The sequence below is a fragment of the Equus quagga genome, chromosome 15, assembly GCF_021613505.1.
Source record: "Equus quagga isolate Etosha38 chromosome 15, UCLA_HA_Equagga_1.0, whole genome shotgun sequence".
NCBI classification, from domain to species: Eukaryota; Metazoa; Chordata; class Mammalia; order Perissodactyla; family Equidae; genus Equus; species Equus quagga.
In genome coordinates this window covers 32991960-33003264 of record NC_060281.1, presented here as the reverse complement: position 1 = coordinate 33003264, position 11305 = coordinate 32991960, and the positions used below count along the sequence as shown (strand labels likewise).

The window sequence follows — 11305 nt, the reverse complement described above, 5'->3', positions numbered from 1 at the left end:
CATTTACTTAATCCGGTTTGATTCTTATCTAAAAGTTATAGGACCACCCAATAACCAGACCCCACCTGCCCTGATACCATTTTAACAACTCTTTTTACATATTCTTTCCTGTCTTGTAAAGAGAAAACTGACATACCTATGCCTTAAAATTTAGCCCTACCCTCAACTCATGTTTGCAGCAATGGCAGCAGCAGCAGTGGCAGCAACTCTGACTGCCCATGGGTCCTGTCCCCATGCAGCAACTCTGACTGCCCATGGGTCCTGTCTCCATGCAGCAACTCTGACTGCCCATGGATCCTGTCTCCATGCTATTCCACACTATTCTCTAAATAACCGAGCACTACTGCCAGATCTTGAGAGTCCAAGAAATCTTTCTTTTGACTCCTCAGCTCACCAACCCCGTGTTAGTATGACTCCACAATTCTTCCAAAATGTGGAGGAAGGTGGTATGACTATATCCACCTCGACTCTCTTTCTTCCTGCCTGATGCAGTGGTCTTGATGTGGGGTCGTGAGCCGAGGAGTCAAAAGAAAGATTTCTTAGACTCTTAAGATCTGGCAGTAGTGCTCTTTTATTTACAGAATAGTATAGAATAGCATGGGGACAGGACCCATGGGCAGGCAGAGCTTCTGCGTGGGGACAGGGCCCATGGGCAGTCAGAGATGCTGCTGGCATGTTGCTGCTGCTGCTTCTGCTGCAAAGTTGGGTAGAGAGTAAGGCTAAATTTAAGGCATAGGTATGTGAGTTATTTCTTTACAAGACAAAGAATATGTAAAAAAGTTAAAATGGTGTCAGTGCCCCTAGGGTCCAGCCATTGGGCAGTCCCACAAATTTTAGATAAGAATCAAACCAGATTGAGTAAATGGCAGAAGTCACCGCTTGAATTTTATCCTCAGCTAAAGACAAAGGAGGATTTGGGGGGGGGGGGGGGCGTGTGGTCAGTTACATGAGGTTGCCAGGCAGTAAACAACTTAAGTTCTTCCCTCTGGCATTAAGAGTTTCTAGAGATAAGGCCATCCTCCTTCTTCCTGGCACAGAGAGGGAGGCATCTTTACAGATAGAGGTTTCCCTTAGAAATGTAAATGTTTCCCAACAAAGGGGCAAGCAAATTCCACTCCCCTGAGCCTGCTTCTCATCTATAGTTTTAAAATTAAGCAGCCTAAAATTCCTCATCAGTCTCAGGTCAGGGATGCTCACAAGTGCCAGAAACAGGAATGATTCCTACGCAAGAAACTGTAACTATATTTTTAAACCCCTGTGTCAGAATTCCTAAGGACCTGAAGGGGTAGAGAGTGCCTTCACCCCATCTGGCAAAATCGGGGCTGACAGTGAATGCAGCTATATTGGTCAGTTAGCCCCCTAGCTCTGTACCTATGTGACTCCTCTATGAATGGGAGCTCACTGAGGAGGAGGGGCTGCTACACTAGTATTGCTGCCTGCGTCTAGACCAGCACCGCAGCCAAACCTAATGTCCCTTCCAAAGGTGGAAGAGTTAGGCATAAACGGAGAGAAGGAAAAATAGCAGCTGAAGGTAAAGCAAGAATAAATGGGATGTGTAATGAGAGAAACAATATTACATTACCACCTCAAAAGAGGTGTGAGCAACAGATGATATTGTCTCTTAGCTCAATTATCCAGATGCCTGAAAAGGTGTAGCCATGTATTGCTGAGACTATTTCTGCTTCCGGAACCTGAGAAGATCAAATGGAAGCCTACAAACCTGAGTGACCTCACCCTGGGAGACATTCTCACACAAGAGGATGATGGACTGGACTAACTGTTCATGACTGAATGGGAACCAGTAATTTGCCAGCATCTTCTAACTGTTATGCTCCTTTTGCTATAAGGGATCTGTAGTCAAAGACCAGAGAGTAGCCTGTAGTATAAACAAAAAATATTTAGTCTTTGTCCCTGGTTCCTGGCAAAGAGCTCCTAAAACCCTTGGAATCTCCTGAGTGATGAGTGAGTGTCATATGCTAATGAGATGTCTGAGGAGTCCCAGATAGCTTCAGGATGGGGGCTGGTCACTAGAAAGACCCCAGTGATGAGGGCTGAGCATCAGCAGTGCTGTGGGGCTTCTTAAAAAATACTCAGGCCTCTCCCCAGACCCACCATCTCAGAATATTAGGCACAAGACCAAGGAACTGCTTAATTAATAAGCCCTACAGGTAAGGGTGATGCCCAGCTATCAGGGAATCCTGATCTGCATTCCTTTTTTTTTGGTGAGGAAGATTGTTCCTGAGCTAATGTCTCTGCCAATCTGCCTGTCTTCCTGTATTTTATATGTGGGATACTCCCACAGCATGGTTTGATGAGCAGTGAGTAGGCCCAGGTCTGGCATCCAAACCCACCAAGGACAGGCCACTGAAGTAGACCATGCAAATGTAACTACTGTGACACTGGACCAGCCCCTCTGGTCTACATTCTTGCTACTAAATGTGTGACCTGAATACCACATCAGTTCCAACCTTGTTATAAATAGAGACTTTCATGCTCTAGTCAAGATTCTCTGAATCTTACTGAGATGTCCAGGGGATTCCTGTGCACAGGAAAGTTTGGGACTCTCTGGTCTCCATGCCTTCTAGACATGGAACCAGAAGCATGCAGTCTGCCCTGGGTATGTAGTCTGATCAGAACCCTTAGCACTGGGGGGTCCAGGGTTCAGTCCTTGTTCCTTTCTCTTCTATAGCCATCATTCCCTTGGTAACCTCATTTGTTCTCAAGGCTTTAGATATCATTTATATGGTATCACCTCCCAAATCTATTTATCCAGCCCGGACATTTCTCCTAATCTCCAGATTCATCTGTCCAACTGCCAATCTGCTATCTCACTTGCATTTCTAATAGACATCTCAGCTCCACCATCTCTTAAAGTGAATGCCTATAAATATGCTCCTTCCAGAATCTTTCCCATCTTTGCTGACAGCAACTCCATCTTTCTCCCCGCACAGTCCAAAATTTGGGGTGTCCTCCTTGACTCTTCTTTCTCATTCCCAGATTAATCTACTAGGAAATGCTGCAAAGTCCATGTTCAGAATGTATCCAGATCCAGTCGCTTCCCACTCTTTCCACCGATCACAGCAGTGGAAGCCATGGCCTCCTCCAGCCTGGAACCCTGCCCTGGTTCCTGCTGCTTCCCTAGGGCCTCCCTCGCCCTTTGCCTCCCAGTTCTGCTCTCAGCACAGCAGCCACAGTGATCCTTTAAAGGAGAAGTCGTACCACGTCCCTCTCCTGCTCTAAACTGTCTTCTAACTTCCCATCTCACTCAGAGCAAAGGCAAAACCCTTCTGACATCCTCCAGGTCTACATGGTCTGGCCGCACCCCTGTGTCATCTAGATTGCTCTCTGCTCCAGCCACACCGGCCTCCTTGTTCTTTCCAGGACACACAGACACCTGCCTGCCTTAGCGCATCTGCACTGGAGGTTCCCCTGCCTGGAAACAACTTCCCCCAGACACCCTCGTGGGTAATTCCTCATGTCCTTCACATCCTTCCTCAAAGTCACCTTCCCAGTCTGCCTCCCACTGACCCCCCAAATTAAAACAGCTATCGTCCCTGTCCCCACACCCACCCTCTGGATCTCCTTCCCCACTGCATTTTTTTCCGTAGCGCTTACCACCTTCTAACATAAAATGGTCCTTATTCACTACGCTTATTGTATATAGCATGTCTCTTCCCACTACAACATATGCTCCACAAGGCCAGCAATTTTTCTGTTTTTACTTCAGTGACGTTACCCAGGTACAAAAATAGCATATTATAAATCTAGCACACAACCAGTATCAGGTGAATGAGTGTTCAGTGTACAGCATCTCCCTTTTCTAGACACGGCATCTTCAATAATTTAACCTGAGGCCAAATGTTGTTTTGTGGCAGCTCCAGCACAATGTCCACTCATCCTGACATCAACGCCACCTGTACTTTTCTCACAAGTGCTGCTCTCCCCTTCCCCTCCCTCCATCTCTCCTTCCCACAACAACCCTCCTGCACACCCCAGCACACAATTACATTTCTCTCTTCAGAAAACAATGATCCTTCACTTGAGTCCTATTGTACAACCAAGTATGAACCTAGACTCTGCTTTATACATTGTGCGTTCAGACTGGAGCCAGCACTGGGGGAACCAGCGCTAAGGGCAGGGAGGGAGAGCAGGCCGCAGAGGAGAATTCCAACAGGAACTTGCCTAGGATGGGAAATTATAGGGTCCCTCTTCCCACAGAATCTGGCTCCTTTGAGAAGGTTGGGGAAAGGTGGAAATGACAATCAAGCCCTAGAAGAAGGACAGAGCTGGACGAGTTTGAAAATTCATCTCTGGACAGCACAGATGCCCGTGTGCAGGGCCACCTGGCCTTGTGGGGACAATGACAGACCAAATGACTCCTGCTGCTGTCAGAGATGGGAGACACCCAGAGGAGAATGACCAGAACTTATACAGAAGAACAAGAACAGGCACAATCCGCTACAGAAACAAAGGAACAACAAACACACACCCAAAAGGGGGGCTGAGGGCTGGACCCAAGCCTGAGCCCAGGCTGACCCAGCCACATGAAGCCCGCCCTGCACTTGGTCCTGGAGACACAAGGCCCAGGTGATGTCCAAATCCCTGTGCTCACAGGTCCTGGTGGGACAAGGTTCTCCTGAAAGGACAAGGACAAAGAAGCAGAGAAGATGTCCCCACCAAGGAGTCACCGTGTCAAAGGCCACAATACACTGAACATCGACTGGGCACAGGCCTCAGTCTTACGCTCAGCTCATCACAGCCTTCTCCTGTCCCCACCTGCCACAGACTCACCACAGCGAACAGGCAGATTCTGGAAGGTTCTCAGAGCCTCCATTTATTTCCCCTCTCAAATTTTAGGAATTTTCTTCTTTAATTAACCCATCAATCCCTCATGGCAAGAATCTGAAAAAACAAGTTCATATCCAGATGTTTATTCTCAATAAGGAAGGAAGAAGCTGCAGCTCAGGGCAACACGAAGTAAAGACAGGGATGGAGCCAACCCCACGTCTGCTGGAACAGGAAAGTCAATCAGGGGACAGAAGACAGGTCAGTGTGGGAGGGGGTCACGGCAGAGACTAGTCTTCCTATCTCCTCATATTATGCTAATAGGAACACAGACACCCTCAGATGCCCTTTGCAGAAGCAGAAGTCAGAGATTCCTTAAGTCACAATGAGGGTGGGACAGGAACAAATCTTGCATCACTCTGTCCCCCACAGGCAGCTGTTTCAAGCTATAGAAGAAAATAATTATGAACAATTTGTCACTGACTGTAATTAGTGACATTCTGAACAGCCCACCACATGCTCAGAATGTCCCAATCAAAGAGTCTCCATAACCTAGTTCAGGCCCCTCCACCCCAGCATCTCCCCACTTCAGGCCTCCAGAATCTCACCTGCCTTGAGAGACACATCAGAACCCTGGGCACTGTCACTGCCTGGGATAGAACAAAACAGGATGTGGTCAGAGCCCACAGGAGATGAGACTAAAGGAGGAACTCTGGGGTGGGTGAGCTCGCCCATGGGCTCCCGTCTACACTATCAAAGGGTCTCAGGCAGTACACTCACTCCATACTTACTTGCAGCGTGAGTGTAGCTCCCTCCTTTTCCATCTGTGGGAAGAAAACATCCTGTGAGAAACCAGGAAGGGAGCAGGGCCATGAGGTCCTAAAGGAACCCCCTAGTCCTGGAGCCCAGAGAAGTTTCCAGAACTGTGATTACAGACCCAGGGCAGGATCAGGAAACATGACGATAGCACATGTGTGGAGACTGGACCAACTACCCTCGTGACCTGTGACTTGTGACTTCCCCTCACCATCTCCTCTGTCCTGTGACTGCTGGGAATCAGGTCCCCATCACCAGACTCATCAAGGTGATAAATTTATCCTTCATTCTCACAAGTGCTTTACTAAAGAGTAAGTGTTAGCAAACAGGGTCCCAGACTAGGAAAGCATATGTGCCTGTGGATGGGACTTTCCATTAACCAGGCAGGACAAACTTTTACCTGGGCTTGAAACACCCCAGTGGGACAAGAAAACTCAGACCACACCCCTCCCCTACCTGAGCGCTTCTTCCTCCAGATCACAGCTCCAGCCACCACAGCTCCAAGGAGACCCAGGCCAGCAAGGACGCCCACGATGAGGATGGTGGACTGAGGCGGCGGCTCTGGGAAGGGAAGGGAAGGTGAGGGCCCTGACCCCAGCTCTCAGCCCTGACCCTGCTGAAGGTCTCCAGAAGGGCTCCTGATTTCCCTGAGAAGAGACTCTGAGCCCACGGCTCCCTCCTTACCCCATCTCAGGGTCACGGGCTCAGGCAGCCCCTCGTGCTGCACATGGCACGTGTATCTCTGCTCCTCTCCAGAAGGCACCACCACAGCCGCCCACTTCTGGAAGGTCCCATCCCCTGCAGGCCTGGTCTCCACAAGCTCTGTGTCCTGGGTCAAGTCCTCCCCATCACGCTCCCAGGACAGGGTGATCTCCGCAGGGTAGAAGCCCAGGGCCCAGCACCTCAGGGTGACTTCACGGTCAGAGATGGGGTGGCGGGTCACATGTGTCTTTGGGGGGTCTGAGGAGAAGGGTCATAAAATTCAGGAATTTTGCATCCATTGCGCCACTGAAGCAGGGCTCATGTGACCATCCTGAGAATGGACCGGAGACCTGGAGTGGGGAAGGGAGCACAAAACCCAGACACCAGCCTGTACACAGAAACCTGAAACAATCTCCACTCCTTGAAAATTTCTGGAATCAAAGTGACTCAGCCCAGGGTAGGAGGCAGGTCTCTGAATGGGAGTAAAGCGATTTCTGGTCCTGAGCTGAGTGGAGGCCAAACGACTCAGAAAACCTTTAGACCTCAAACACGTAGGGTGTGGGGCCGAAGAACAAGGCCTGAGAGACAAAGTCCCAGAGCTCTGCGAGAGTCAAAGGGAACCGCTTGTCACTTATTTCAGAGATAGCTTCCTCCTCCATCCCCGGAGAGACTGGACCCCTTCATGTTCCCGAGAGAAAGGCAAGCCCTCTGGGGAGCCACTCTTCGGCACTGGATCTGAAAACCCTAGCGGACTCAGTCTCCCGACCCACGGCCTGGACACGTTCAGGTGTGGATCCCATTTCCCTCCTCTCTCTGCGGGATGGCAGGCTGAGCCCCTCGGGAGATCAGGAGTCCCGCGGCCCCTCGTACCCACGCGCTGCAGCGTCTCCTTTCCCTTCTCCAGGTGTCTGAGGAGCAGCTTCACGCACGTGCCCTCCAGGTAGTTCCTCCAGCGCTCCGCCAAACCGGCCGCCTCCCTTTTGCGCTGGGTGATCTGAGCCGCCGCGTCCGCCGCGGTCCAGGAACGCAGGTCCTCGTTCAGGGCGAGGTGATCGGTGCCGTCGTAGGCGTCCTGCCTGTACCCGCGGAGGAGGTGCCCGTCCGGCCCCACGTCGCAGCCAAACCTGAACTGGTAGGTATGAGACCCTGACCCAGCCCTGCAGTCAGCCCCGCCCACTCGGCCCCGCCCCTGCCCGGACCGACAGGCAGTATTTAGACCCACACTAAAACTGCGGAAAAGTCCCCGCCGGCTCTTCCCGGGTCCGGGGGCTGGGTGTGTCCGCAGCCTCGGGGTGAATCTCGGACCCAGAGACTTGGGGAGACCCCGGCCCGTCCGTGGGGATGGGGGGTCGCGACCTAGACCCGGGCCCGCGTCGCTCACCGGCCTCGCTGTGGTTCCAGTAGCCGCGCAGGTCGTACAGGCTCCCTCGGCAATTCTGTGCTTTGTCCTTGGCGATCTGTGTCTGCTCTTCCCAATACTCCGGCCCCTCCTGCTCCATCCACGGCGCCCGCGGCTCCATCCTCGGACTCGCGGCGTCGCTGTCGAACCGCACGAACTGCGTGTCGTCCACGTAGCCGACGGCGATGAAGCGGGGCTCCCCGCGGCCGGGCCGGGACATGACGGTGTAAAAAAACCTCATGGAGTGGGAGCCTGGGGGCGGAGATGGGCTGAGACCCGGCCGACCCTCCTCCCGGCGCGGGTCCCCGGGTCCGAGGTTGATGAGGCCGGGAGGGGACGGGCCAGGGTCTCGTGAGACAGAAAACGGGCGATGGACGGAGAAGGACTGGGACTTGAGGCGGGAAGGGGGCGGGGCAGGAGAAGGGAGGGGCAGGATAGCTGAGGCCAACTTGGGGGGCTGGGCTGGGTCCGAGGAGACGCGCCTTCCCCGGGGGCCTGCGTCCTGCCGCGTGGTCCCCTCGCTCCGCACCCCGCACAGACTATTTCGTCTGCACCGCGCACGCACCTGCCCAGGTCTCGGTCAGGGCCAGGGACCCCGAGAGCAGCAGAAGGAGGGTTCCGGGCGCCGTGACCTTCATTCTTAAGGTCTGAGGAGAATCTAAGTCCCGGAAGGTGGTGCAGACTTTATAACGAGGAACCGCGGACACGATGATTGGCTTCTCTAGAAAACGGACACGCAATGGGAGTGAGAACCGGGGCCGCGTCATGAGTCTCCAGGCAGGAGGACCTGACACACGTTGTGAGGGAGAAGTGAGACTCAGGGAGACAGGGACTTCCCACCACTGAGCTTCAGACACCGCCCTCGGGGCCTGGGACCCTGACGACCACGTCCAGGGACCTGGGATTTTGTCCTGACCCCTCTCCTCCTGCACCAAGCACTTTTTGTCACACTGTCTCCCTGAATCCTGGCCCTGGGGCTGTCTGAGGAAACCGGGAGAGACCCCCAGGCTGGGCTCAGCCCCTTTTACTCCTCTTACTAGAATCACTCTTCCTGAAATGGACTCCCTGCCTCCCACGCGTTTACCGCTCCCATGGACTCTTCTAGAAGAAAACTCAGCCCCGGGGAACTTAATGCCAGAGAGTGAGGTCGCCCTGGGAATGGAGGTGGAGGGACGGGTTTTCTATTTCAACCTGGAAAAGTTGTGTCTGAAAACACCAGGTAGAGATTCTCATGGAGACCAGCTTCCTTTTGTTTATTAACCACAGTGGGTATAACACGATCTTGAAAACCGAATCCAGTCTGTAAAAGCAGTGATTTGGGCCCCTTCGTACAGAAATGTCTCTGCACAGCCCTGCAGTTGGACTCACAAAGCTCCTGTTACTTTCCAGTCAGTATATCTGTGACTCCAGGTTGTTGTATTTTAAAATGATCTTCATTCCCTCGTTTGTCCCTGTGAGTCCCTGACATGTCCTCAGTACAACGAAGCACGAGGAAGCACAGTTTGTTGTTGTGCATTAATTTTCTCAAAGTTGCAAGTGGTCGTGCAGACAGAATGCCATTCACCAGAGTCCCTGCACCGCCTCTTTTTATGTTATTCAAATCTGAGCAGTGTGAATATTTTATTGGGACACAATTACTAAACTGATTAACATAAGGGGCATTAGTTTTTAGGCAGCCCCACAGAATACAGTAAACACCAAATGCAAAGGCTACCCTGCTGGGCTTGTAGATATATTTACTAAAGATCTATAAAGCAATACGTATGTTGAAGTCTGAGGATTCCACTGCTTTAGAATTCTTTCCCTCTGCTTCTTTTCCTACCCCTGCTTCTCCAGCCCTTCTCTCTGTCCCCCTCCCCCTTCTTCCCCCCTTCATCTCCACCACCCTCTCAGGCCTGAACTGTGGCACCAGTGCCACCCACTCACATGCCACCCATGGACTATCTTCCCCACAGGGGTCAGGGATCCTGCTAATGTGAGTCAGGATGTGTCATTTCTCCACTAAAACACTCCAATGGCTCCGTCTCACTCTTGGGAAACCTCTAGAATGTAACACACATGAGCACAGGGGCTTTGGGCTGTTTAGGTCAAAGGTGTATCCCTGCCATATACAGCCATTCTTGTACATAGTAGGGATTAAATTAGTTGTCATTGAATAAATGAATGAAATATTATTGTATTAAAATTTAATTATGTTATTGAAAATCATAAAATGAAAAATTAGGAAAGATTTTATTTTATGGTACTAGCATGCTTATCCGTTCATAAATTCATTCCACTGGCAAAAATGCTATGTCCTTATCTGTTGCACAGTGAGTTTGTGTTTTAGTTTCTGTTACTGCGTCACAAATTACCACAACTTAGTGGCTCAAAACAACACCCATTTGTTTGATTACAGTTCCTTAGTCAGAATTCCGTGCGTTGTGTGTGTGGGTTCTCTGTTCAGGGTTTCACAAAGCTGGGTTCTCATCTTGAGCTTAGGATCTTCCTCTAAGCTTATACAGAGCTTGTTAGCAGAATTGGGTTTCTTGTAGTTGTACGACTGAGGACCCTCCTTCCTTGACAACTGTCAGTGAAGAGCCAGAGCAGGACTGCTCCCAACACCTACTGGTCACCAGCATTCTTTGCCATGCGGCCTCCATTTTCAAAGCCCACAATGGAGAAAGTCCCTCACATTGAATCCCTCTCACCTTTGAATCTATTTGTTCAGGAAGAACCCAGTGCTTTTAAGGGCTCACCTGATTAGGACAGTCCCACCCAGGACAATCCCCTTGTCTTACAATCAACTGATTTGAGATCTTAGTTACATCTGCAAAATCCCTTCTCAGCGGCATCTGTGTTAGTGTTTGGTTGAATAACTGGGGGGAAAGAGAGTAACCAGAAGGTGGTTGTTGTGGACCATCATGGAATCAGCCTAGCACAGCCTGGTTATTCCTTTGTGTTTAATTGGGCCATGGTTAGAAGTTGAAGTGCAAATAAATAGATTGTTGTGAATGGTAATAAAATGCATCCTGTTTATTAAACATGGAAATTTGTCTTAAATCTTAAAACCAAATGATGGGTATAATATTTAATACAGTCGTCCCGCTTATCCACAAGGATACCTTCCAAGACCCCCAGTGGATGCCTGAAACCGGGGATAGTATCAAACCCTATACACTGTGTTTTTTCCTATGCATGCTTTTGTGCTTTGCGGCCATTATTAAGTAAAATAAGGGTTCTTTGAACACAAGCACTGTGATACCAGGACAATTAATCTGATAACCGAGACAGCTACTATGTGACTAGTGGGCGGATAGCATATACAGTGTGGATACACTGGACAAAGGGATTAGTAACTTCCCAGGCAGGACAGAGCAGGATGCTGCAAGATTTCATCAAGCTGCTCAAAATGGCCTGCAATTTAAAACTTGTGAATTGTTTCTTTCTGTAATTTTCCATTTAATATTTTCAGACCACAGTTGACAGCAGGTAACTAAAACCGTAGAAAGCAGAAGTGCTGATAAGAGGGAAATAGTGTAATTAATTTAGAGCAAGCAAAACTTAAAGTGCAATAATTCACTCTGTCTTTGGACTCTGTGTTAGTTATGTACCACAGGATAA

The 11305-nt window shown here is 50.3% G+C and overlaps 1 protein-coding gene and 1 pseudogene across 2 annotated transcripts; both read right to left on the bottom strand.

The window, feature by feature from the left end:
* Window positions 1–4831: 4831 nt before the first annotated feature.
* LOC124226410 (patr class I histocompatibility antigen, A-126 alpha chain-like) lies at window positions 4832–8365 on the bottom strand. Of its 2 annotated transcripts, none has more exons than XM_046639665.1 (8): window positions 8268–8365; window positions 7685–7954; window positions 7174–7449; window positions 6286–6561; window positions 6058–6162; window positions 5577–5609; window positions 5394–5435; window positions 4832–4902 (listed from the first exon to the last, which is right to left on the bottom strand). In XM_046639665.1, exons 1-8 carry the CDS (start codon window positions 8338–8340, stop codon window positions 4874–4876), a joined length of 1104 nt encoding a protein of 367 aa, XP_046495621.1. In that variant the 5' UTR covers window positions 8341–8365; the 3' UTR covers window positions 4832–4873. The 2 variants fall into 2 exon arrangements, with proteins under 2 accessions (XP_046495621.1, XP_046495623.1); XM_046639667.1 differs by lacking the exon at window positions 4832–4902 and adding an exon at window positions 4910–5231.
* Window positions 8347–11305, bottom strand: part of LOC124227046 (spliceosome RNA helicase DDX39B-like) — a 28667-nt pseudogene continuing 25708 nt past the window's right edge.

Coding starts and splice junctions, on each gene's coding strand:
- LOC124226410 (XM_046639665.1), bottom strand. CDS start 8,340: ATGAAGGTCACGGCGCCCGGAACCCTCCTTCTGCTGCTCTCGGGGTCC. Junction 6,562..7,173: donor GGAGACGCTGCAGCGCGTGG/GTACGAGGGGCC, acceptor CCTTCTCCTCAG/ACCCCCCAAAGACACATGTG. Junction 4,903..5,393: donor TGATGTGTCTCTCAAGGCAG/GTGAGATTCTGG, acceptor TTGTTTTTTCAG/ATTCTTGCCATGAGGGATTG.